The sequence below is a fragment of the Dipodomys merriami genome, unplaced genomic scaffold (genome assembly GCF_024711535.1).
Source record: "Dipodomys merriami isolate MVZ:Mamm:240054 unplaced genomic scaffold, mDipMer1.0.p SCAF_94, whole genome shotgun sequence".
Taxonomy (NCBI): domain Eukaryota; kingdom Metazoa; phylum Chordata; class Mammalia; order Rodentia; family Heteromyidae; genus Dipodomys; species Dipodomys merriami.
Window position 1 is genome coordinate 282,865 of NW_027206557.1, and position 27,616 is coordinate 310,480.

The window sequence follows — 27,616 nt, forward strand, 5'->3', positions numbered from 1 at the left end:
CAATGACCAACCATTCTTACCACTTTTATTAGCATAGGCCTAGCCACTACAACATGTCAAGAAATCAAACTGTACAAATGTGACAAAACTGTTTGCATTGTCTTTGTAGGAAATCTGTAAGAATCTACGAAAAACAAATCCAAACCTTTGGAGTGAGTTCATCAATGTTGCAGAGTAGAAGATTTGCATTACTCAGCTTTCTAAAACTATAAAAAAAAATACCCAAGATGATCAACTTATAAGGACCAAAGTTTTACCAAGGCCATGGCTGAAGTGGTAGAGCACCTGCCTAACAAACTTGAGACCTGGGTTCAAGCTAATATTGGGGGTGGGGGAGGGAGAGAGACAGAGAATGAGGAGGGGGGGAGAGTTCCAGTGTATAGTAAGTTGGCTCATTGATTCTGGGCCTGTGACAGGAGCATGTGGTGGAACATGGCCAGGAGAGCTAGAACAGAGAGGAGCTGAAGCCCCACTAGTCCTCTTAACAGCACATTTCCCATGACCATGTTTTGCTTTGGTACTAGGGCTTGAACTCAGAGCCTCTGGCTCTTGCCTAGCCTTTTCTGCTTACAGTTAGTGCTCTACCAGTTGAGCCCAAGCTCCACTTCTGGGTTTTGGCTGTTTAATTGAAGCTAAGAGTCTCTTGGATTTTTCTGCCTAAGATTTAAACTATGATCAGCTCTCAGCCTTCTGAGTAGCTAGGACTGCAGGTGTGGGCCATCAGCGCCTGCCTTGCTTTATATCTTACAACTTCATATTGTATACTTTTTATTGAATCAAAAGCCCATCTTTGCAAGCCAGACATTGGTGGCTCATGCCTGTAATCTTAGCTTCTCAGGAGTCTGAGATCTGTGCTTCATGGTTTGAAGCTGACCTGAGCAGTTAAGTCTGTGAGACTTTTATCTCCAATACATTACTCAGAAAAACCTGTTAGTGGTGTTGTGGCTCAAGTGGTAGAGCACTAGCTTTGAGCCAAAGAAGCTCGGGGACAGCGCCCAGGTCCTGAGTTCAAGCCCCAGGACCAGCACCAAAAAACAACAACAAAAAACCCAAATATCAAAACAACAAAACCTGACTTCTTCTTATAACTTCATATTGTACAATTCTGACTGAATCAAAGTGGCACTGTGAGCTAGAGGTTCAAAGATGGGCATGGGCATTACTAGGAGCAGGGAAGATACGTTACTCTTGGAGATGACCTTCAAGTTGGACCTAAATAAGGAAAGAAAATGATGCATTTGCATAGTCAGTAGGCCTTCAGTGAGGGGCCTTCAGTGGGAACCTGGTATGTGCTGAGAACAAGGCCAGGCACGCCAGGGGCCCAAGAGGATCTGGTGTGGCTCGTTGGCTGTCAATGTCCTCACCAAATACTTTTCCAACGCTGGCTTTCAGCACTTGATCAGTAAATGCTAGTTTATCTCTACATATTTCTGAGGAATATCTATGCAACACATGTGAGATTTAGCTAATTTATATCAGGAGTGAGTGTTAGCAAAACGAGCTACCTTCCCATAGTTTAGTATACTTCTTGCCCCTCTCTGGGGCAGCTACCACCATATAAGGCAACCAGAGCCGCTAGAGTGACCTCCAGGTCAGGGCAGCTGCGGGACCCTTATCTACTATTTGGACAGCAGCCATAAATCCTAGTCCAACATGATGAAGCCCCTGGCCCTCATGTCCACACTAGGATTTCCACCTCCTAGCCCCATCTAGCCCCTCCCAAACCTCCTAGGTTATATAGGTCAACACAGACCATAGCCGGAGATGCTTCTCACTCCTCCCTTGTGAGAAGGGGTCATGAAGGCCCCTTTCCCAACAATAAATCTTTGTTCTCTGTATCTGGATATCTGCTTGGTTCTCTGGCAAAGTCTAATTTACCCTATCAGTGAGTGAAGGGGGAGGTATAATTTGACAAGAACTCACTGATTATGACATTTAAAAACTCACATCTGAGGGCTGGGAGGGTGGCTCAGTGGTAGAGTGCTGGCATGCATGAGGCCCTCCGACCATTCCTCAGCACCACATAAGCAGAGAAAGATGGAAGTGGCACTGTGACTCAAATAGTAGAGCGCTAGCATTTATACATAAATCTGAACTGGACACCAGTGGCTCATGCTTGTAATCTAGCTACAGAGGTGGAAATAAACTCCCAATCTTCCTGAATTCATGAAGAATTTTAGTCTGAGAGTATTTAGGATAAAAAACACAAGTAGAAGAGTGTGTGGAAAGCTGGAGTAAAGGCAGAGGCTGGGGGCAGCAAAGGGTGACAAGTAGGTTAAGGTGAACCTGAATCTTAGGCCCCAAGCTCAACTCCAGCAGTGTACAGTTCAGGTCCAGACACTTGCCCCAAGCTACCATAGTGAAATGCACAGAAAGGTTTAGGAAGAGGAAACTGAACATGTCAGCCCATCTTCCCAGGTAAAACTTGAGCTTTAGGTTGAAGTGGAGGAAGGATTAGGGCAAGAGGGTAAAAGGTATGCTTAATTATAAAGCAATCATAGTCAAAGCAGGGGCTGCTGGTCATCATCTCAGTATGAGAAAGAGTCCCCAGGGAGCAGTTATTTTCCTCATTGAGGGAAGAAACCTCTGGAGTCTTTGTGGCCTGGTGGGTGGTCTGTCCTGAGTGGTTCAGCGGTGTCAGGCACTTAGCAGTACCTTTACTAAAAGTTAACTAATAACAAAAATTGCTAAAAAGCACTATTTTCTTGGGCCCACAAATTAACTAAAAGCAAGAGGAGCAACTTGGCATTCCAGCCTGTATTTTCCTGTCTTGAAGCTGTTTCCTTTACAATCATTTAGCAATTACCTTCCAGGAAGGAAGTGTATTTTTTGTTTTTTGTTTTGTGTGTGTGCCAGTTCTGTGACTTGAGCTCAGGGCCCCATTGTATTTGCTTGCTTGCTCAGGGCTGGCATGCTACCACTAGAACCAAAGGTTCACTTCTAGCTTTTGGTTGGTTAATTGGAGATAAGAGTCTTGCAGACTTTTCTTTCCCAGTCTGGCTTTGAACCTCTACCCTCAGATCTTAGTCCCCCTAGCTCCTCAGGAGGTTGAGCTCTAAGGATCCAAGCTCAAAATCAGCACAAGGCAGAAAAAAAGTCCCTAAGACTCATCTCCAATTAACCAGCAAAAGTCAGGAAATGGGGCTGTGGTTCTAGTAGTAGAGAGCCAGCCTTGAGCAAAAAAGGTCAGGGATAGTGCTCAGGCCTATCACCAATACCAGACTGAGGCTTTATACTTTATACCTTGTCTAATTCTTGGATAACGGTTCTGGGTGGCTGAGCCCTACCCAATAAACAGGTCACCTTCAAGAGTTTCTTTTGCCACTGTGGCCTCTTTATTCTCTATCCTAGAGAATTTTCAGCCTTCTTTCCCCCTTAACATTTCAAAGGAAAGGGCAGATTTAGAAGTCCCCTCAAAGTCTCTTATTTTTGTAGCTTTCCATTAAAAAGGAGTTATAAGGGTATGCACCTTTCAAGGGCTTTTTTGTTTACTACCAGGTTTGATTTTTGAGTCTTGTCTTTTAGATGTTTGGTGAAAATAGTGCCTCATCTAGCTTTCCAGCCTCAGTTCTGAGGTGGATTTTTACCCATTCCCCAGGGGAGTGTTATTTCCTGGTGTGACCTGGCTTGGAGGAGCCTGCCTGGAGGGCCTTAGCCCTCAGTGTGTATCAGAGTTTGGGGTACAGCCATGCAGAGCAGTAGCCCTCACTCATCTGAATTTGCTCTCTCTGGAAGTTGTTAAGACAATGTAGGATTTTCAAGTGAGGCATAAAAATGGCTATAAAATTGGCATCTAGTTTGTGACATCTGAAAAAAAAATTTGTGCCTGTCCCTGAACTCCCCCCCCCCCCCCCCCCGCAAAGCTAATGCTCCACCAGTTGAGCCACAGTTTTTTTCTTTTTTTCTTTTTTCTTTTTGTTGGTCATGGAGTTTAAACTCAGGGCCTTGGTGCTGTCCCTGAGCTCTTTTGCTCAAGGCTGGCACTCTACCACTTTGAGCTGCAGCTCCACTTCCAGTTTTCTAGTGGTTAATTGGAGATAAGTGTCTCATGAACTTTCCTGTCCTAGCTGGCTTTGAATAGTGATCCTCAGATGTCAGCTTCCTGAGTAGCTAGGATTCTAGCCAAGTGCCCAGTGAGATCTGCAAAATTTTAACCTGACAAGTAAATCTTGATACTTGTTTCACTTTGGAGTTTAGCCTAGGCAGTTTCTTAGAAATTAAAAAAAAAATCTTTTAGGCCAGATGGTGACAGCTTACACCAATAATCCTAGCTACTCAGGAGGTTGAGATCTAAGAAGCCAAGTTCAAAATCAGCACAAGGCAGATGAAAGTCCCTAAGACTCATCTCCAATTAACCAGCAAAAGTCGGGAAGTGGAGCTGTGGTTCTAGTGGTAGAGAGCCAGCCTTGAGCAAAAAAGGTCAGGGATAGTGCCAGGGCCTCAGGGCCTCCCCCTCCCCCTCCTGGGACCGCGCGCGCGCGCGCACACACACACACACACACACACACACACACACACACACACAACCTTAATCTCCAGTCGCAGAGCAAAGCAATTAAGTGTACACCTGGCAGCTCTTCCCAAGACTCCAGGTTGTCCTCAGGGCAGGACCAATGAGATAAGCTGGCAAAGGACACCACAGAGAGGAGATGGTGCTGGGAAGGCCCTAGGGCTGGGGAGAGCGCCTGGGGCTGGAGGGACAGGCTGGCCTGCTGGGAGGTGACTGGATGAGTCACTTCCCCTCACCCTGCAAGCTCTCTCCTGACTTTCCTCCCACCATGGGGGAAACTCTCAAGGTCTGGAAGGTTCCTGGAGAACCCAGAAACTGACCGGAAAGAGGGAGGGGGAACCAGCGCTGACCATTCCCAGCCCCAGGTTCCTCACCCGTTCACGTTATAAGTTCCCTCCCGCACTCCATTGGTGCGGGTCCCTCTGGGGTCGCCTCCGGAGAGACAGACAGACAACAAGACAGTCAGACAAGACGGAGGCAGACAGAGCGACTAGACAGAGGACAGCCTGGGGCCTGGTCAGTGGTGGGTGACCTTGGGAAGCAAAAGAACCGGGCCCATCCAGGTCCCCGTGCTGCAGCAGGTAGGCCCCGCGGCCAGCAGTCCCCGCGGTGCCGGGGATCGCGTGCGTAAGAGCGGTGACTTAGAACCCCGGTCCCGCGGGGTCCGAGGCAGCGGGAGGTGGGCGGGGCGCGGTCAGCAGAGCGGCTGGGCGCCGGGGCGGGCGGGGCCGGCCCTCAGCCGGGACCGGGGACAGTCCCCGGGCGGGGTCACGGGGCGGGCGGGGTCACGGGGCGGGCGGGGCCGGCCCTCAGCCGGCACGGGGGCCGGTCCCCGGGCGGGGTCACGGGGCGGGCGGGGCGCCGGGCTGCGACCGCAGATTCCGGTCTCGAGGTGGCCGCGCGCCCGCCGCTCCAGGCGGATCCGCCAGGCTCCCGGGGCCGCTCCAGACCCCCGCGCCGGCCTCCCTCGGCCCCGAGCCCGGTCCCGGCCCGGCGTCCCGGTGCGGCCGTACGGGGCCGAGCGCCTGCAGCGGATCCGCGCGCGGTAAGGGGTCGGGGCTCGGGTCTTTGCGGAGATCCTGGCCGTCCATGAGCTCTGTGTCACGATCGCCGGACCGAGAGGACGCGGAGGATGTGCGGGGAGCGGGGCCGGGGAGGTGGAGCGGCCCGGTGGGCGCTGCGCCCCGCGTGGTGCAGCCGCCGCGTGGAGAATGCAGCGCTCAGGCCCAGGCGGTGGAGAGCAGCTCTGGCGCTCACGCGTGGGGAGGGAGCTCGGGACTCCAGACAACGTGCTCGCCGCGCCCTCCTTACAAACACAGATTCTGCACCTGCTCTGTATGCGCGCGCGCGCGCGCGCGCGCGCGCCTGTACTGGGACTTGAACTCGGGGCCTCGTGCTCTTGCTGGGCTTTTTGACCAGGCTGGTGCTCTACCACTTGAGCCACAGCTCCACTTCCACTTTTTTGGTGCTTAATTGGAGAGAAGAGTTTCATGGACTATTCTGCCTGGTCTGGCTTCAAACCCCAGTTCTTTCTAGAAGGAATATCCAAAGCTCACTCTTCGCAGGCTTTTTCTGGTTATGCTCAGGGCCAGCCATTGTCTGTTCACCTTTCCGTTTGTGTAACTTGTGCTCCTACATTTTGGGCTAAATAAAGTCGCTCGCTTCTCAGCAGATCCACCATTCTTTGGAGGTTAATTTGACCTTCGGGCTCTCCCTCCATGTCTGCAGACATCCAGCGCAGGTTCATTAGGCTCAGATATTGGTTCGGGTATTCTCAGCACTGCTGGCCATTATTAATAGTTTAGCTAGAAAAGCTAGATTAAGTGGCTCATGCCTGTAAAACTGGTCACTCAGGAGGCTGAGATCTTAGGATAGCGGTTTGAAGCTAGCCCACACATCCAAGTCTGTAAGATTCATCTCCAATCAACTCCTTCCTGAAAAGCAGAAGTGGTTGTACTAAGCCTTAAGTAGGAGAAAGAAAAAGAGATCAGTATTTCTTTATCTGGTGCACACCCGTGTGTATGTGTAGGTGTGCATGCACACACATCAGGGGCCTGAATTCAGGACCTAGGCTTTTTTTGCTCAAGGTTAGTGCTCTACTACTTGAGGAACAGATCAGCTTCTGACTTCTTGATGATGAACTGGAGATAAGAGTCTCACAGACTTTCCTGCTCAGGCTGGCTTTGAGCTAAGTTCCTCAGATCTCAGCCTCCTGAGTAGCAAGGATTAAGGGTGTGAGCCTTTGACACCTGACTCTTGGCTTTTTTGTCTAAGTGTGCTTTGATTACATCTACTGAGCTTTATAACTAACTGTAAAAAAGCAAAATGCAAACCAAACAGAAAACTGAAAGTGAAACTTCCAAGTTTTTCTAGACTCTGAAAATAATCACTCAACATTTACTCTTCCTCTTTACTATCCTTCACCCTCTCTTCCTCTCTTTTTCACAGACTTACTTCATTCCCAGCTCCACTTCTGGCTTTTTGGTGGCTAATTGAAGAGTTTTCTGTCTAGGTTGGCTTCTAACCGAGTTTCTCATATCTCATCCTCCTGAGTAGCTAAGTTTACGGAGTGCAAGCCGTTGGTGCCCAGCTCTTTACTGGGATTTGAGCTTGCACTGTAGGAATAAAGCAGTGTACCATGTGTACCTGCTGCTCATTGTTCAATAATTAGCATGCCTAATGAGTTTGGTGAATGTCCATTGGTCAAGGATGTGCCAAAGATGTTTTCCTTCTTGTGTGCAAGCATCCTGCCTTGAGGTTTGCAGAAGAGCAATGCTTAAACCCGGGAATAGTCGAATTACTCATAGTTGTATGTAATACCCTGACCTCCTGGTTTGGCCTGGGCCTGTGAGTGCTAGCTACTCAGAAATCCCAGGGTGTGGTAGAAGAAACAAGGACCAGCTTTAACAGACAATAGTCTTGTATAAAGGTGTTGGAAAAAATGCTCGACCTGTCTGCATGCACTACTGTGTAGGATCTGCCTCACAGGTCAGTGTAGCAAAGGGTCAGAATGAAATGAAGATGGGCATTTCAAGGCTTTTCTCTTACTTTAACCATCCATCAGATAGCCATAGCTTCTAGTAAACACTCAGTATTTTCAGCTAAAGTGGCCTTCAGAAGTTTTCTGAAGAAAGTCAGGCAACTGTGATCACAATCTACACATCAGGGGTGTTGTCTTCACTAAGCCAGTGGGAAGTTAATAATATATTGCTCAGGTGTGTGACTTTCAAAGGTGATAACTAGGAACAGATAAACCAAGAGAAGATGGTATGGTTCTGGTGGGGCAGATGATTTGACATCTGGGTAGACTCTAGGGAGGTACCAAGGGCTCCTTGGGGAATGAAATCTTTCCATGGTGACAGTTTGTGGTTTGTCATTTGTATAGTCATCTCAACCTCACTAGTTTTAGTTTCATTTTGTCATAAGGGGCTTCAAGCTTGGTGTTTTTGACAAAGTAATTAAAAATCTTCTTTATTTATCTATTTCTTTCCTTCCTTCCTTCCTTCCTTCCTTCCTTCCTTCCTTCCTTCCTTCCTTCCTTCTTCCTTCCTTCCTTCCTTCTCTCTCTCTCTCTCTCTCTCTCTCTCTCTCTCTCTCTTTGGTCAGTCTTGAGGCTTGAATTCAGTCTGGGTGCTGCCCTGATTTTTTTTTTCTCAGAGCCAGCCTTTTACCACTTTTTTTAAATCTTATTTTTTGGAGGGGAGGGGGATTCAGTCGTGGGCCTGAACTCTGGGCCTAGACGCTGTCCCTCAGCTCTTCAGCTCAAGGCTAGTGCTCTACCACTTGAGCCACAGTGCCACTTCCGGCTTTTTTCTTTTTGCTTATATGGTGCTGAGGAATAGAACCCATGGTCTTAAGCATGCAAGGCAATTGCTCTACCACTGAGCCACCTTCCCAGCCCCCTTCTACCACTTTGAGCCACAGTTTCACTTCCAGTTTTCTGATAGATAATTAGACACAAGAGAATCATGGACTTTCTAGCCTGGGCTGGCTTCAAACTGTGATCCTCCTTTCTCAGCCTCCTGACTTGAGGATTATAGACATGAGCAACCAGCACATGGCTAAAAGTATAATTTTAAATGATAGTTTGGGTAGGGCCCAGAGTTTATGTGCACTTTGTCTCCTTGTACTAGTCCTTAGCTCTGTCATCCTCACCATAGCTTCTCCAGTCTGATTTCTAGTAAGGAATCATGAAGGGACCATTACTCCTTCACAGAACATGCTAGGTTCACACTGATACACTGATGTGTGTGTGTGTGTGTGTGTGTGTGTGTGTGTGTGTGTGTGTGTGTGTGTATTCACGGCAGACTGAATTAAAGGCCTGAGTGCTTTTGCTCCTCAAGTTAGCTCTCTACCACTTGAGCCACAGCTCCACTTTCAACTTTTTTGCTGGTTAATTGGAGGTAAGGCTTTATCCTTTGAACTGAGACCCTCAGATCTCAGTAGCTAAGATGATAGGCATGAGATACCAGCACTCTGAAAAATCAAGATTTTAAGAGGAAGGTTTGCAAATATTTGAGTCTCCTGGGCAGCATATTCTCAGCTTGCAACAGACAGGTGGGAGGGCTCTTGTCACTACCTCGCTCTCACTGTGCATAAGAGGGTTCCTGTACTAGTGCCCATATTCCACCTGGACTATTAGCTCACGTTTCACCAGGTAGCCTCTGGGGACAGGTGAGTTCAAAGGGTGTGTTAATTGGTTCATCATTGTCATTCCATGAGGCTCCAGTTGGCATAGGAGGTGACATCTTTCTTCTCTCTCCTCTGGTCTTTATATTGGTTCAAGGCCCCTGTGGATAACCTCAGACCATCACCCCTACCTCCTCCAGTGTACACGGTCACCCCTAGCCCTTTCTCAACCGAGCTTTCAACTGCCATTGCCCATGAAGTTGTTAAATAGTCCTGGCTAAGCAGAGGGCTGAGATGAAGGGAGGAAGGTCAGGAGGTGGAAGCCTCAAAGTCCAATGAATACCAGGGGAAGGAGGAAGTAGACTCAGGAAGGTGCCAGCAGAGGTGAGGCCAGGACCAGGAAATTGGCTTCTCTGACCACCTGTCTGTCTTAAGGATCCCTGGGGACTGTGACTCTCCAGGATCTCCCAATCCCTTCTTCTCTCAGTGAATAGAAATAGACAGAGATGGCTCAACACCAGCACAAGTCAGACTGGGGAGAACATATACCGGGGGAGCGTCTGGCCAAAGCTGGAGCTGTGTCACTCCCCTGTTAGGACGTGTGTAATGGTCCATGAGAATGCTGGTTTTGCCTGGTGGAGATTGGTAGGAAAGTATCTGATCCTGGGACATAGGTAATATGCAAAATGGGTCACAGCTTAGAGGTAGGGAGGAGACCAGCCTGGGGGGTAGGGGTGTTGTTTGCTTAAGGCCCTCACCTCTTAAAGTGGCAGTAAATTTTGGTCTGGTGCCAGCTGCGTGGGAGGTGGAGAGAGGGTAGGGCAGGGAGTGGTTGGAAATCAAGGCACTGGTCTGTGATCCCATGATAAGGATACCTGGGCCACTCAGACCTAACAGAGACCAGATTCTACAGCTGGGTGATGATTATAGGAGAGGCAGAACACAGAGAAGGCCAGTCTAGCCGAGCATTGTGGACAGTGCTGTTCCTGATGGTTCCCAGGATCCAGAATAACATAAAAGTTGGGAGCATCTGGTCAGTGGGTACTGCAGAAAGCCTGAAGGCATTGCCAGAGGTGTACAACCCAGGATCCTTCCTTGAGGGCCAGCACAGGGCCTCTAACCCCATTGCCCACAGTACCACCCAACACTAGGAAAACCTCTTCTTTTGCTCATCTGACTGATCATAAATACTCTTTGTCTGCACTGTGCTTGGCTTTTGTTTCCTGGTGTTACAGGACGAAGGACTGTACTTCTAGAAGTCATTCCCAGGCTGGGCATGTAGCCTGGTGGTAGAGCACTTCCCTAGCAGGAGTGAGGTCCAGAGTTCAACCCTCAGCACTGCAAAAAACAACAAACTCTCCTTTCAAAGCTCCCCTGGCAGGGTCTTAATGGCTGGCATTTTCAAAGAAGTGTTTTACAAATGCCAGGGGGACAAAAGTTAGATGAAGACAAGCAGTGATTGCTGGGGCAGTTTTCCTCTAGATCCAACCACTATCATTTCTCTGGTTTTCAGAATTTACTGAAAATAGCCAGCATATTATGATTAATAACTATGAAAAATCCAGCTCATTGAAAAGGACTTTTTGGTGTTAAGACAGTGGTGAGATACAAGGGGTGAAGTGGGTTGTGGGACTATTAACTGAGATCCAGGAAAAAGGCTACAGCCTACCGACTTGGAATGGGTAGTCTTTTCTTTTCTCTTTCCTTCTCTTCTTTTCTTTCTGTCTTCTCCCACTCTCTCCCCCACCCCCTCTCTCTCTTAAGACAGCATTGGAGCTTGAACTCAGGGCCTGGACACAGTCCCTTAGCTTTTTTCCTCAAGGCTGGCATGTCTCATTTGAGCCACAGGTCCACTTCAGGAGTTTTGGTGGTTAATTGGAGGTAATAGTCTCAGGGACCTTCCTAGGCAGGCTGGCTTTGAATCACAGTCCTCAGGTCTCAGTCTCTTGTGTATCTAGAATTACAGGTGTGAGCCACTGGTGCCCATCTGTACCAATGTTTTGAGTATTAGCAGAGCTGCACACGACCTTGCTCCCTATTGGGTGGCTTGACTATTCTGTGCAATGCTTTTCTTTCAGGTCCTGCTACTGGGAGAGATGGCAGCTGCAAAAGTGGAAGAAAAGGAACTTGAAAAGCATCACAAGTAGGATTGATCCTTGTTGGCTGGGGATATGTAGGGTTGTCTTTAATGATGCAATGCTTTGAGCCATTTGCTTTCCTAAGAACTTAACATATGTTAGAGCATTGAAGTCAAATGACACAGGATGAGGGATCAAGGGCTTGGAGGGCTCATGTTTCTCATGTCCTAAAAGACCTCTAGCTTGGATCCTGGTGTCTCTGCCCTCAACTTTTAGGACCTGTGGTCTCAGAAGATGAGACAGCTTAACACCTACATGTGTGTGTTCTGCTATTTGTAGCCACTTTACTGAAACTTAACCTGGGTAGCTAGGATTACAGGTGTGAGCACCAGCACTAGGATTACCAGTATGAACTTCTTAACACAGAGCTTTGAGCATGCTAAGCATGTGCTCTACACTGGGCCACACTCCCAGATTCCCTATCTAGACCTGAGTCCATTGACTGTTGTACTTTCTTCATTCTCTGTTGCCCATCACTTCTGATGGGTGTGTGGGATGGCGCTCTGTCCTGCTGCTGGGGCTTGAATAGGACAGTCTCGGCGAATGTTTGTTAAATGAATACAGAGATAAATTTCCTGGAATTGTGTATAGATGAGGAACATTTTGTCTCTTGCCTCATTACCTTGAAATCCTTTCAAAAGTATTTGACAGCTGGGTGCTGATGGCTCACACCTGTAATTATAGTTACTCAAGAGGTTGAGACCTGAGGATTGAGGTTCCAAGCCTGCTCAGTTAGAAAAGTCTGTGAGGTTCTCATCTCCATTAAGCAGCATAAAGGTAGAAGTGGAGGTGTGTCTTAAATGGTGGAATGCCAGCCTTGAGCAGAATAAGCCCAGTGAGAGGACCCAGGCCCTGAGTTCAAGCCCCAGTACTGGCACATGTCTGCTCTGTCTCTGTCTCTGTCTCTGTCTCTGTCTCTCTCTCTCTCACACACACACACCAGTATGTGGGAGCCTATTACATTCATTATGATAAGGGTCAAAGTTGCGTAGTTAAAACCCTTGTGATCTTGTGGTTATACTGTTTCCTTCTGCTCCTCCTGGAGTCAAGCATTGAAGAAAGGTTTTCTGTTTTGAAAGACGTGACTGAGTTGTCTTCATGGCATCCTGTTGCATCATTTCAGGGCACACCCATCGACGGTTGGTTTTGAGTTTTGTTCATGACATTCTCAGAGAGACCAGGGTGCCACCAGCATATCAAAGCCAGTTGTCATTAAAGGCACTGAACATGCTCTGCGTAGTTGCTTTATAAAGATCAGCATTTCAGAGTTCTCTAGAGATAAAAAAGGCCTTCTGGAATGGTCCTAACCCTCTGGATTTGGGCCTTTAAAAACAAACATCCCATTCCCTTACCCCTTAGTAAAATGAGTTCTGAATTTGTTAGGAAGAGAACTCCTAGCTGATAGGCATGCTTTTCCTGGAGCTGGTTGCTTGCCCCTTAGGAGCAAAGCGGATAGCACTTTTGCCCTGTGTCCCTGCCTGTGGTCACTCACGATATTTTTATCCATCAGCCCATGCTGCACCATCTCCTCACACTTGCCTATAGAGCAGTCAGCTGCGTGCTTTGTATAAATGTTTACTCTCTCTCTTTAGTCCTGTTTGTTTGCCAGAGTTTGGGGCTTGACCTTAGGGCCTTGCATCCTCCCTTAGCTTTTTCACTCAGGTTATTGCTCTACCATACCTCTGCTTCTGGCTTTTTGCTGGTTAATTGGAGATAAGGGTTTCTCAGATTTGTCTGCCCTGGCTGGCTTCAAACTGTCATCATCAGCTCTCAATAACTATGGTTATAGGTGTGAGCCACTGGCTACCAATTGTCTCTTTAGTCTTTTAAACTTTCTATTCTGTAACTGCCTTTTGAAAAAGTTAACATGGCTGGATTAATCTGGACACCACTCTAGTGGTTGAGGGTCAAAAGAGAAACGAGAAATAGTAAAGAAAGTAACAGATGTAGGCAGAGGGAGAAAGAAAGGCCCAGTGTCTGCTGTTAATGCTGACTGCAGAAAGAATTCAAGAATAGATGAAATAATCTAGAAAACAGAGCAGAGCCAATTCAATGTTGTTTTGCATGCAGATAAAATAAGGCCTAGTCTTGACCTCTATGACATAATTATCATGGAGATAATACTAATTATTTCCTTCCTTCCTTCCTTCCTTCCTTCCTTCCTTCCTTCCTTCCTTCCTGCCTTTCTTCCTTCCTACATCCCTCATTCCTTCCCTCCCTCCCTTCCCCTCCCTTCCCTTTCTTTTTCTTTCTTCCTTTCTTTCTTTCTTTCTCTCTCTCTCTCCCTGTCTCTCTCTCTCCCTGTCTCTCTTTCTTTCTCTCTGTCTCTCTCTCCCTCTCTCTTTCTCTCTGTCTCTCTCCCTCTCTCTCTTTCTTTCTCTCTCTCTCTTTCTTTCTTTCTCTCTCTCTCTCTTTCTCTCTCTCTTTCTCTCTCTCTCTCTTTTCTTTGTTTGTTTGTTTCTTTCTTTCTTTCTTCCTTTCTTTCTCCAGTGCCAATAGTGGGGCTTGAACTCAGGGCTTGGGTGCTTAGCTTTTTCTCAAAGTTGGCATCCTATTATTTGAGCCTCATCTCCACTTCTGTTTACTGTTAATTGGAGATAAGAGTTTCATAGACTTTCCTGTTTGGATTGACTTTCACCTGTGTTCCTAAGATCTCAGCTTCCCGAGTAGCTAGGATTCCAGGCCTGAGCCAAGCACCCAGCTTTGCATTATTGTTGTAATACAATGTGCATAAGCTATAACAAGCATCCTCTGGAGAGAGGGAGACATCTTTGAGGAAGTCACTTTGTGTAATATTACAGGTGTTCCTTGACTTAAGACTGGGTTACACTCCTATAAACCTAATGTAGGTTGAAGGTACCATAAACTGCAGTACCTCTATCTAACTTAGCAAACAGCTTAGCTTAGCAACACAGCACCTTGTGCAGTGTCAGGGAATTCCTCTTGTGATGGTGCCTCTGATCAAGAGCTGTGGAGGCTGCACAACCTTGCTAGGAAGGGCTGCAGTGCATATTATTAGCTCCAGAAAAGATCCAAGTTCAAGTTCAATTGCTTTATTGAATGTCTAGCACTTTCACACCACTGTCAAGTGGAACCAGCTAAATCTGGATTACTTATTTCCAATCACAGGCAGCAGAGACACTTGCTGTCTCTTCTTTTCCTTTTCTCATGAATTAGATTGAGGAAGCAATGTGGTCATTTGGTTCTAGGTATAAAGTTAGATGGAGAAGGAGGAAAAAGAAAGCTCTGATTGCTCTGAGTTCAGGGACTCAGTTCCTGATGGGAAGGAGCCCTGCCTGCCTCTGGAAATCAGAAGACAGGCATTGTTGCTGAAGCCATAGTAAACTCTGGTTTTCAGGGAGCTTGACAGGCTGGAATGGGATTGCCTAAGCCCGGCATACTTGCTTTTGTAACTACAATTTCATTGGAACACAGTCATTGTTTGTGTTGTACCTGAGACAATAGCAGAGTTGAATGATTTTGACAGAAACATAATGGTCTGTAAAGGTAAAAGTCATGTTACAGCTTCTCCACGCCTATTAAAGCAATGTATTGTGAGCTACACTGACAAAATAAGTGAAAAGATGTCTTCCCTCTCCATTCCTAGTGGATTCAGAAGTGGTAGCTATAGCAATAAGACAAGAAAAAGAAGTTAGAGCTATGTGGACTGGAAAGGTTATTTCTGGGTGGTAGGGGTGATTTTCTTTTCTATCCCTGTTTCCTAAAGGTGAACACCAAAATTCCAGGTTTATGTATGAAGTGAACTTGATATGGATACAGTCAGCTATATATAGCAACTGTGTGTGGGTGATTTACCACTGTGGTGAATCTTCTGAATTTGTGCTGGTTACCTTGGAACAAGGGCTGTCAGAAGAAAGTAGAATTAAGAGGGAGGAGATGGGCTAGTGAAGACCTTGGCAGTATAGGAGTATCTTATCACTGGGTTCTGATTGTGCCTCACAGGGAACATTGCTGCAGTAAAACTAGCCAGTAGCACCATGATCTCTAAGCCCATTTTCTTATTTCTAACAGTGACTGCCTCATTCAGCTTTCCAATCCAAACCTAGCAACCATGAAGGAAGATGTTCTCTACCATTTCAGCCTCAGCACCAGCACACACGACTTCCCAGCTATGTTTGGCGAAGTCAAGGTAAAAGCCCAGGCTTTCATTCTGGCAATTTGCTGTACAGTAATCTCCTTTGTGATATAGCCAGGCCTGCTCACAGATAGTAGAGAGGTGACAGGTGCATGCCATTTTGTGTTTATCAGGTTTTTACAAATGTCTAAGTATACGAAGTAGAGGAAACTACTTTAATATTGCTGCATTGATCTCGATTGATCTTTTACAACTTTAGTATATAATGGGAACTGTACAGATAGGAAACTTCTTGAATCAGGCCAAGAGACTTATACTGCAGGTCTGTTTACTTTGAGGCTCTCAGGAGAATTGCTTGAGACCAGGAGTTTGGAGCCAGCCTGGGCAACCTAGTGATACTGCCATCTCAAAACATGAATGAATAAGTAAAAATAAAATACCGGGCATTGGTGGTTCATGCCTGTAATCCTAGCTACTCAGGAGGCAGAGATCTGAGGATTGCAGAAAGTCATGAGACTTTTATCTCCAAATAACCACCAGAAAACTGGAAATAGGCCTGTGTCTCAAAGTGTTACGGTTGTAGACTTGAGTAAAACTGCTCAGGGATAGCACCCAGGCCCTGAGTTCAAACCCCCCATGATCAACAAGAAAAATAAAATAGAGTAAGTTGCCTAATGCTTAATAGGGAGTAAGGGGATAACAAAATATTTCCAGGAGAAGCAGGGATAGTTATATAGGTAATTTATATTACAATGGTTTGTACTTTAAGGTGCATATTAATACATTATTAAGTTAATTGTCTCTCAGGGCTTATTTTGCCAAGGATAGGTGTCTACAAAATCTTAAATTCCTCAGTGTTGAGTTATCCTAATAGGCTTTAAAAATCTTCTTAAATGTATTCATTTCTTTGGGGGGAGCAGTTCTGTAGCTTGAATTCAGGGCCTTGTCCTCTTGCTTGTTTTGTCCACTCAAGGCTGAGACTCTACCATTTGAGCCACAGTTCCACTGATAGCATCTTACTGGAAAATTGGAGATGATAACAGTCTCACAGACTTTTCTGCCTGCTCTGGCTTCACATTTCTATCATCAAGTGTCAGCCTCCTGAGTAGGAAGGATTACAGGTGTGAACCACCAGCACCTAGCTGAGTTGATTTTTACTTCACATGTAAAGACTGTATGTATTTACAGGGTACAATGTGGTACTACAGTACAATTCTACAATATATGATGATTGGATCAAAGTATTTAGCATATCCATAACTTACTTTTATATTTCTTTGGTTTGGGAACATTCATGATCCTCTCTTCTAGCTACACTTAATTGTGGTTAGCCATAAATACCTTCCTGCTCACAAAGGACTTTGTAAATCTCTAGTTCTGGTGGGTAAAGCTGACTTAACACATGGAATTGCAAACTGGAAGAAAGTCAAGCTCCACCATCCAACCTAGAGCTGTGTACAAAGATGCTGAGCCCAGGGCTAGGTGTCTTTCAACATCCAGTACTGTTATTGGTACAGTGTTGATGTCTAACTCTAGGGAACTTTCCAGGTGCCCTTTTAGTGTTTTGTTTGTTTTCTGTTCAGTATTGGGGCTTGAATTCAAGGCTTTGTTCTCTGTTTTGCTGAAGGCTGGAGCTGTACCACTTGAGTCACAACTCTACTTCTGGCTCTTTGCTGGTTATAGAGTGTCTTGGATTTTCTGCCTAGGCTGGCTTCAAACTTCAATTCTCAGATCTCAGCCTCCTTGAGTAGCTAGGATTATAGGCATGAACCATTAGCATGTGGGTTCTGGGTCTTCCATCATTAAATCATCTATCATGATTTATATTCCAGCCTACGGATATCTCATGCTTAAGGAATACACCATTTCTTTTATCTTCAGATTTCCTAAAACTAGTGCTCTCTTTTTCCATCACTATATATGCTTATATTTATGAATATATTTGTAATGTAATGTATATTATCTATACATTTATATATTTTTTTCAAATGTTTTCTTGCATGAAACGTCACAAGTTAAGGATTTTACTTCTCTGAATTTATACCCACAGTTGCCTAAACCTCCCCAACTATTTCTGACCATTGACTCTTTAGCACTCAGGAGGTAACTGGTGGTCCATTTTTCAGATGGTCTGTAGGACACTGGTTGTAGGAAGAGTGGAGGAGAGTGAAGAATTCCTACCCTCCAGCCCAGTCTCAGGCCTCCTGCAGTACCCCTCATGGAGTTTTGCATTGTTTTCTGAGTTACTCTCTCATGAGCAGTGAGACCAAGATCAGTGCTTCTGAATCTGGCCAGGCAATTCGTTAAAGCCAATTACCCTTCCTTCCTCCCTAGTGCAGTAGGTGAGGCAGAACCAGGGAGCTTGCATTTTGACCAGGTTCCTGAATAACCCTGAAGTTCCTGGTGAGAAGGCTTGGCTCTGAACACCTGTGCTGGCAGCAGTGTGCTGAGGGCGTCCTTGTTCTCTGGTTGCAGTTTGTGTGCGTTGGTGGAAGCCCCTCTCGGATGAACACCTTCATCAGGTATGTGGCCACACAGCTGGGCCTTGACCGTCCGGGAGAAGAGTTTCCTAACATTTGTGCAGGGACCGACCGCTATGCCATGTACAAAGTTGGACCAGTGCTGTCTGTGAGCGTGAGTACCATCCACGCCCTTGGGCTGGGTCTCTAGGCTCTGGGGTCCTGCCTCCCCTCACCCTTACACACAGACAGCTGGCGCCCTACCACCTGCTGACTGTCAGTGGTGGGATCCAGGTGAGCCTGAAGCAGTGGGGATGAATGCGACCAGGGCTGTGACTTTAAGACTTTGTCTCCCAGAGCACCTAAGCACACAGATCCAAACACAATGCTGTGCACATAGTGCGTGTGTGGCAGGGGCAGGCAGTGCAGGAGCCCAGCTTATGCGAGGAAACGGAGGAGGAGCTGCAAGGGTGCAAGGGGAGCTAGGGTAGCAGGCCTCCAGTCCTCTCTGCCATCGCACAATGAGTGACTTACTTCATAACAACTGTACACACAACTGTGTGTGTACGTGACAGTACTAGGTTTTGAACTTGGGGCCCATGTCCCTTAGCTTTTCTGCTCAAGGATGACACTCTCCCACTTGAGCCACAGCTCCACTCCTGGCTTTTTGGTGATTAACTGGAGAAAAGTTTTACAGAGCTTCCTGCCCTGACTGGCTTTGAACTGTGAGCCTCAGTTCTTAGCCTCCTGAGTAGCTGGTATTACAGATGTGAACTAGCAGTGCCCAGCTGAGCCAAATTCTTCTTCTTCTTCTTCTTTTTTTTTTTTTTTGCCAGTCCTGGGGCTTGAACTCAGGGTCTGGGCACTGTCCCTGAGCTGCTTTTGCCCAAGGCCAGCACTCTGCCACTTGAGCCACAGCACCACTTTTGACGTTTTCTGTTCATGTGGTACTAGGGAATTGAACCCAGGGCTTCATGCATGCTAGGCAAGCACTCTACTACTAAGCCATATTCCCAGCCCTGACTTCCTGCTTTTTTAAGTAGTTTATTGGAAATAAGCATCTTATGGAGTTTCCTGCCTGGGCTGGCTTTGAAGCATGATCCTCAGATCTTACCCTCTTGAGTAGCTAGGCTTACAGGCATGAGTCACTGGTGCCTGGCTGTAATTCTTGAAGGGTTCCTTTTCCCCTAGGGCTCTACTACATAGCCACTGGGATGACAGGGGCATCCTGGGGGTGGGGGAAAGGTTTTGCAAGGTGGGAGGAAGGCTGTGCAGACACCTCAAAGGGAGAAAGTGGCAGATGTGCATTCACAGTAAGGTGTCCGGCTGGTGTGAGCAGTGTCCAGCCAGCCACCTACTTTGGCAGAGACAGAGGGGCCAGGGATAAATCTGAGGAGATAAAAAATGACCAGTGTGGTGCGATGTCAGAAGGGGCTGTTTGTTACCCAGCAGGAGCTGCTGCGACCTTCCTACTGAGCTTCATTCAGTTCCCCAGTGCTGAGTCTTCAAAACTTTGTATGGAGGTGTGTATAGGATAGATCTGAGGATTTTGAATCTCTAAAGTAGATAGTTGTAAATCTCCACTTTAAAGATCATCTTCTATTGCTACTGTGATAAGTTCATTCCATTGGCATGCACTGCATAAAATATAAACAGAACACAGTAGTTGAAAGCCTCAGTCCAGAAGACCACGTGTACACTAAGAACATGCAGCAAAGTTTATTGTCAGCAAGCTGACAGACTGACCCTCTCTGGCCAGGACAGCACTTGTGCTTGAGCAAGGGGCTAGGGGGCTGAGGTGGGGAATTTTACTAGGGTTGGGGGTACTCTGTAGTCTGGTTTGTGTGGGATGTGGAGTTTGTGAGATGTGTGAGAGCAGGGGATTTTGTTTTTTTTTTGGGGGGGGCTAAGGTTTATGGTTGCAGCGGCCCTGTGTCACCTGATAAGGCCTGAGTCAGCTAATTTCAGGGAAGGGCCTGGGTCACCAGATTCAGGACAGGCCATACTTTATTGACATCAGGGCCTCTGATAGTGGAGTGGCTCCTAAGGTGGAGGAGGTTAGGCTCACAGTAGTCACCTCAGCCCCTGTTATGCTCCAAGACTCCCTGTGAGTGAAAAACCCTATTTGTACTGTTTGTTTTTCCTATATGATATATAAACTAGGCACAGCAACAGCTGAACAAAAATAACCTATAATAGAGTAATTATAGCAATATACTGTAACCAAAATCATGTGAAGCCAGGCTCAGTGGCTCAAGTCTGTATGCAGTCCTTACTTCTTGGAGATGGGTGAGTGATGGATCACAGTTCAAGTCCAGGCCAGCCCTGCTGACCTCCCTACCTCCAATTTGGAAGACTTCACCTCTACCAGTGACTTGAGTTTTATGGTGAGCACCTGGTCATCTCAGTGAAGCCAGGAAGCCCACATGGAGAATCACAGTCCAGGCTGGCTCAGGCATAAAGTGAGACCCTATAACCAGTGCACAAAAGATTAGTGGAGCGGCTCAAGTGGTAGAGGGCCTGCCTAGCAATGCAAGGCCCTGAGTTCCAACCCCAGTACTGCCCTCTCAAAATGAATGTGGCCTCAATTTTGATCTCTTGCTTTTCTGCAGAATATTTGGTCATACAGAACTGATCCTTCTTGTTGACTATGGGTAACTAAAAGAGCACAGAGTCTATCTTCTGAAAAAGGATGACATCTCTTTGGTTTTCTTTCTGTGATAGGGTCTCATCAAGTAGCCCAGGCTTGCCTTAGATTCACAATCCTCCTGCCTCTGCCCCCAGGGTGCTGGTATTCCTGGTGTTTTGCATCTTGTGTGGCTAAGAAGAGACACTAAGGTACTGCCCTGGACTCAGCTTTGGCATTTTTCTCTGGTTTTAGCATGGCATGGGCATTCCATCCATCTCTATCATGCTACATGAGCTCATCAAGCTGCTGTACCATGCCAGGTGTTCCAATGTCACCATCATACGAATCGGCACTTCTGGGGGCATAGGTAAGGACTGTAGAGGGCCCAGAGCTCCTTGTAGTAGCACCACCATGGTGCAATCCTGGGTAGACCGTCTCCTACCTTGGCTTTGTTGAAGAAGAGCTTATTCATGGAGAGTGGAAAGGAAGCTTGTTCTGTTGCAATGTCCTCCCTGTCCTCCAGCTGGACCACAGAGATTGGTAGCAGAAAGGAGCTACACCTTGCACACACAGAAGTATGTCCTTTGGGCTACTTGGGACCTTATTTGCCTGATTCCCTTTTTTCTTTATTTTTTATTACTATAAAGGTGATATCCAGAGAGGTTACAGTTTCTTAAGTTAGGTAATGAGTATATTTCTTTTGAGTGATGTCACCCATTCCCTCACTCTCTCTATTTCCTCCTCCCATCCTCACCCACAAGTCATACTGTTCATTTTCCACAGTGTCCAGTGAGTACCACTGCTGCATTTGTTCACCCTTTGCCCCTAATCTGGTTCCCTTTTTATTCTTTCTCCTGTCCTCCACTCATTCCCTGTTGTTCTTGGGGCCTATGATGAGAAAATCACAAAGCAACCTAAGAGGGAAAGACAGGAAGATACGAAACAAAGGGAAAGGTCCTTAAATGAGGCCCCCAAAACTTCCCAAGTAGGCACACTGGTAGCTCATGTCTATAATCCTAGCAATTCAGAAGGCTGAGATCTGAGGACTGCAGTTTGAAGCCAGCTCAGGCAGGAAAGTCTGTGCAACTCTTATCTCCCATAATCTACTCAGAAAAATCCAGAAGTGGCATTGTGCCTCAAGTGGCAGAGCACTAGCCTTGAGCACAAAGAGACTCAGGGACGGCACCAGGATGTGACTTCAAGCCCCAGAACAGCAAAACAGCAGCAATAACCAAGAGGGTGAAAAATAATAGGATTTAATGAAAAAGAAAAATGCCAAAGACTGTGGAATTGTGCCTCTAATACTAATCACAGACCACAGACTGGGTACATTTTATTTCGGTTGGTCATGGGGCTTGAACTCTGATAGAAGCTGACTTACTTTAGTCTAATCATACCATACCTCATATGATGTAGAGGTGGTATAGACTGTTATACTCTGTTCTTTAGGGAAAGACATTTTTTTGAAAAGAAAGTCTGTCCATGTACTATACAGATGCAGTTTCCTTAATAATCTTTTCTTTTTGGTTGGTCGTGGGGCTTGAACTCTGTGCTTCAGTGCTGTTGGTGTGCTCTTCAGCTCAAGGCAAGCGCTCTACCACTGAGCCACAGTACCACTTCTGGTTTTCTAGTGGTTTATTGGAGATAAGAGTCTCACAGCCGTAACTGCCCAGGCTGGCTTTCTACCATTATTCTCAGATCTCAGCCTCCTGAGTATCTAGGATTTCAGGCGTGAGCCACCAGCACCCGGCAAGCCTTAATAACATTAATTCCACCTGTGACTCATTGAATTCTCATGTGAAACCTGGGAATTTACTTGGGATTTTTGTTTGTTTGCTTGCTATTGTTGAGGTAAGGTTTCAGTATGAGGCTCAGGCTGACCTTGACTCTGAGATCTAGAAGACCAACTAGAAAATCCATCCTTCTTTCGTTCCTTTTTCTTTCCTTTTCTATGCCAGTACTAGGGCTTGAACTCAGGGCTTTGCTCTCAGGGGCTTTTTCACTCAAGGCTTTTGCTCTACCACATGAGCCACACCTCCATGTCTGGCTGTTGACTGGGTAATTGAAGAGAAGGGTCTTAATGAACTTTTCTGCCTAGACTGGATTTGAACCAAGATCCTCAGATCTCAGCCTCATGAATAGCTAGGATTATAGCATGACCTACCAGGACCTGGCTAGCAGGTATTCTTGAGTTCTTCTTGTAGAAGAACTCGGGGTCTTGCTGTGGCTAGGCAGGCACTCAACCATTTGAGTCACACATTTTTTGCTTTAGTAATTTTTCAGGTATGCACTTGAGCTTTTCTGTCCAGGTTGGCTTCAGTCCCCAGTCCTAGGAATCATCTTGCCCAACTTTTGACTGAGATGGACTCTTGATAACTTTTTATGTGAGTTGGCTTTGAACGAGGGCCTTCCTGAACTTTGCCTCTGAAGTAGCTGGGATAATAAGGCATGAGCCACCACTAATGGCTGTTCTTGAGTTTTTGTTCTGAGGGAGTATTTTTTAATTGATGATCAGAAAGAATTTTGTAGAAGTCATGAAGCTTGAGTCTCTCTTTGAATCTCAAAACCCAAAATTGATGAACATCACTGAAAACAAAGTGTGACAGACACGGTGTCCTCACAAGCTGTGACTGTTAGGGGATAAATCATAGCCTGGTATCTGAGTATTATTGGCACCTGATCAGGAAGATCTTGGGGCTACAGATATCTGACAGATTTGACAACAGAAGCATCCCCACACAGCCAATGACATCTCCTAGGAAGTGTGCCCACAGAAGCTGACATTGGGGCCTGAAGCAGTGACACATCCCAGACCCTATGAGTCCAATGCACATCTGGCATGTTCTTCCAGAGCTCCATCCTCAGAGCTCAGGAGAATGGCTGAGCAGAGGCTCAGGCTGCCCAGTTTGGCCCAGAAAGGTGAGGGCAAGGGGAAGTCAAGCTTGATGGAAAGTAGGTCTTAGCAATCAGCTATGTTTTTTGTGTTTCGTGTAGTATTTGGAAATGTTTTAATGGTTCATGGGAAATAACTGGCAAATCTCCCAGCTGACTAGGAAAAGGTTTCTTGATTTATATCTCCTCCTATCATGACCTTAAAATGAATATTTAGCAGTGGATGCTGGTGGCTCATGCCCATAATTCTAGTGACTCAGAAAGCTGAGATCTTGAGGATCACCATTTTATGCCAGCTTGGATAGAAATCTCTGCAAGACTCTTACTTCCAATTAATGAGCAAAAAGCTGGAAGTGTGGGTGTGGTTCAAGGGATAGAGTACCAATTTTGAGTGAAAAAGCAAAGTGAGAGCTTGAAGTGTTGAGTTCAAGTCCCAGATGAGCACAAAACATATAAACACAAAAATAATACATGAAAGAACTGTATTTGAATTGCTATAAAAATATTGAAGTCTGCCTGGCTTGTAAATAATAGACATTTATTTCTCAATTCTGGAGTTTGGAAGTCCAAGATGAAGACCATAGGAGAGTCAGATCTGATGAAGACCCAGTTCGTTCTTTATGGAATTTTCACTGCTATGACCACACAAGTGGAGGGACACATCAGGGCTGAGTACTCTTGTTTTCATTTTGCTTTGTGTCAGTTCTAGGGTTTGAACTTAGAGCCTTGAACTTTCACTCTGCTTTATTTTGAACCCATGCAGAGTTGGCACTCTACCACTTGAGCAATGCATCCAGTCTGCCTTCTTCCTGGTTCATTGGAGATAGAATCTCTCAGATGTTCCTTCCTAGGCTGGTTTCTGTTTTTATTTTTGTTCTTTTTGGTTGGTTGTGGGGTTTGAACTCTGGGCCTGGGCACTGTCCCTCACCTCTTCGGCTCAAGGCTAGCGCTCTACCACTTAAGCCACAGCACCACTTCCGGTTTTTTCTGCTTATGTGATGCTGAGGAATCGAACCCAGGGCCTTATCAATGCAAGGCAAGCACTCTACCACTGAGCTATTTTCCCAGCTCCTAGGCTGGTTTTGAACTGCACTTCTCAGGGCTTAGTCTCCTGAACAGCTAGGAGTACAGATGTGAGCCACTGATGCCCCCGCTTTGAGTTCTTTTTCTGTAAGGGCATCAATCCTATTCATGAGGACTCAAATTTCTGGGACCTACCCATGTCCAGAAACTGCAAAAACCATCCTTGCCTTGGGGGCTGGGTAGGATTTGCAAGTACAAGTTGGAATGTGGGGAGACATACATTCAGTCGCCATAACAGTGGTTAGGTTCCATTAAAGTGACTACAAACAAAGTAAGGAGTGGAATAACATGCTTATAAACATGAAAATAGTTCACAAGGGTTTGCTCAAAACTGGAGACACAATAGGACCTAATGATGCACCAGTCCTAGAAGAAAAGCAGGTTGGTCAGAAGTTGGTAAACTGTGAAGTTAGCTTTCGGATGCCTAGGGTTTATTATACTGTGCTTAAACACTAACACAATAAAGAACTAAAGCAAGAATGAACAAAGTAGTGATGCTCATGTTCATGGTGGAATGCCAGGCCATGGAGAAAATAGTAAGGGCCAGAAGACACACCTCTGAGAGGGGCTGTAGAGATTCCTGGGCATTTCCAACACTCTTGGGGCTTTTGTACGTTGTCTTCAGTGTTTGCGTGTGAATTAATAATTAAGAGAAGCTTCATTCCACCATTTACTTTGGTGGTGGTACTGGGGCTTGAACTCAGGGCCTTGAGCGCTTACTTGGCATTTTTACTCCAGGATAACAATCTACCACTTGAATCTCACATCTAGTTCCAGTTTTTGCTGGTTAGTTGGAGCCAAGAGTCTCAGCTTTTTCTGTCCCAGCTGGCTTTGCACTATGATCTTCACATCTCATTCTCCAGAGTCATAAGGACAGTCAAGGTGCACATGGATTATAGTGTTTTCTCCCTGAGCTGTGCTGTGCACTGCCTGGGCCTCTGGCACAACGGTGACGTCTGCTTCTTCCTCAGGTCTGGAGCCTGGCTCTGTAGTCATCACCCGGCAGGCAGTGGATGCCTGCTTCAAGCCAGAGTTTGAGCAGCTTGTCCTGGGGAAACGGGTGGTTCGAAGTACTGATCTGGATGAGCAGCTGGTGCAGGAGCTAATGAAGTGCTCTGCGGACCTGAGCGAGTTCACCACTGTGGTGGGAAACACCATGTGCACCTTGGACTTCTACGAAGGTGTGGCGGGGGGGGGGGGGCAGGGGGGGAAAGCCTGAGTGAACCTTCAGACCCAGGATCCCTGCCCTACTCTGATCCCGCTTCACATGTTCTCTGGGCTGGGGTGTCTGCATCTTGTCTGTCTCCCAATCTCAGCATTTCATGGTGGCTATAACAGTGGCTCTGAAGCATGCACAGCACTTGGGAGCAGGCAGGACCTGTGTGGACTTCCCCTGCTTCCATGCTGGGTGTGAGTATAGCACCACCATGTGGTAGCAGCTGACAATACAGAGCCCCTGTGTCTGCTGCAGGGCAAGGCCGCCTGGATGGTGCCCTCTGCTCCTACACAGAAAAGGACAAGCAGGCCTATCTTCGAGCTGCCCATGCTGCTGGCATTCGAAACATCGAGATGGAATCTTCAGTGTTTGCAGCCATGTGCAGTATGTGTGGCCTCCGAGGTAAGCGGGCACAGGATAGCCTCGGGGCCTCTTCTGCCATCTCTGCTCTGCAGGGCAATCCTGAAATCCAGGGTCCCTCCCCCTGCCCCAGCCCAAGATGTTTCTGGCTCTTATCGACTTTGACTCACAAGTCAGTATCTGACTGAGCCCTTGTGGACAACGTCCTATGATTGTGACAGGACAAAGACTCCCCATAGTACAGAGAAGGTGAGTCCTGAAGAAGATCCATAAGCTCAGATACAGGCTTGCTGGCTAATAAGGTTCCTTGAGCCTACCAATGCCTTGGCTTTAAATGCTCTCTGGCCTTTTGAATGTGGAGGTCTTCAATGCAGCTGTCCCTCCCAGAAATCCCTGCATCAAAACACTTTAGCAACCTGTAGCTTTCCAGGCTGTTCAGGACAGCTTGGAGCTGGCCCTGGAATCGACTTGGAAATTTGTTCCTTTTTGGGGGGTGGACTAGGGTGTAAAATCACAGTTTCATGCCTTCCTTTGCCAAGAAGGTGCTCTACCAAGTGAGCCATGCTTCCAGTCCTTTTTATTGCTTTACATATATCTCAGATAGAGTCTGGAGTTGTTTTTCCAGTCCAGTTTGCATTGTAATCTTCCATCATTTAACTGTGATTATCCCAGCGAAACACCACAACCTGTTTGTTGAGATAGGATCTTGTCATTTACTCCATTGGCTTTGTACCAGTTTTATCCTAATGTCCATCTCCCAGGTGGCTAGGATTATAGGCAAAAGCCATTGCATCTGGCCTAGTAGGACTTTTCTTTTGGAACAAAGGAAAGCGATGGGTAAGACATAGGGCAAGGTGATTTGTGCAAAGGCAGAGCTTCTAGAGTTCCTGAGCTGGCTGGAGTGCCTTTCCCTGCCTGCTTCATCCACCCATCTTCTGCTGGGTTAGTGTGAGCACAGAAGACTTCCCTAGGGGGACACTCAGGCTGAGGCGCACAGCTCCCTGCTCTGTCTGATTCATGTGAAGGAAGCTAGGGATCTGGGACTTGGTGTTGACATGGCCTTTGCTTCTGGCAGCTGCTGTGGTGTGTGTCACCCTCCTGGACCGCCTGCAGGGGGACCAGATCAGCAGCCCCCACGAGGTACTTGCTGAGTACCAACAGAGGCCACAAAGGCTGGTGAGCTACTTCATCAAGAAGAGTCTGGGGAAAGCCTGAGGCCCAGCTCTGCTTCCCAGAGACAAGATGTTGCCAGGGCTGTCCATTAAAACTGGTGTGCAAAGTCCCCTTTTGTGTGATTTGGAGTGTGGGCTCGTGGCCCGTGCCTGCAATCCTAGCTACCCAGGAGGCCGAGAGTACATTCTACCCACAGAGCAGGGATCAAATACCCTACTCAGCACTACCAAGCTTCTTGATGAAGACAGGGTCTCACTAAATTTTTTTTCCAGGCTCCTCTGAAAGTGAGGGATCCTTCAGGTTCTCCAACCCCTCAGTCACTGGTTTCAAATTGCTGCCTGGGTACATGCAATTACATGAATGTGTTCAATTTCTATTTCATATCCTAATTTGATTAATTTTGAAGAAATAATAAAATAATTTGTATGTCA

General features: G+C 46.7%; 1 protein-coding gene across 2 annotated transcripts; it reads left to right on the forward strand.

Annotated features, from left to right (window-relative positions):
- The first annotated feature begins 5,072 nt into the window (after positions 1-5,072).
- LOC138821801 (uridine phosphorylase 1-like) lies at positions 5,073-27,616 on the forward strand. Of its 2 annotated transcripts, none has more exons than XM_070014238.1 (8): positions 5,073-5,091; positions 11,218-11,282; positions 15,310-15,427; positions 17,849-18,007; positions 20,714-20,828; positions 25,408-25,617; positions 25,908-26,054; positions 27,088-27,616. In XM_070014238.1, the coding sequence occupies exons 2-8, from the start codon at positions 11,236-11,238 to the stop codon at positions 27,225-27,227; spliced, it is 936 nt and encodes a 311-aa protein (XP_069870339.1). In that variant the 5' UTR covers positions 5,073-5,091; positions 11,218-11,235; the 3' UTR covers positions 27,228-27,616. The 2 variants fall into 2 exon arrangements, with proteins under 2 accessions (XP_069870339.1, XP_069870338.1); XM_070014237.1 differs by lacking the exon at positions 5,073-5,091 and adding an exon at positions 5,386-5,555.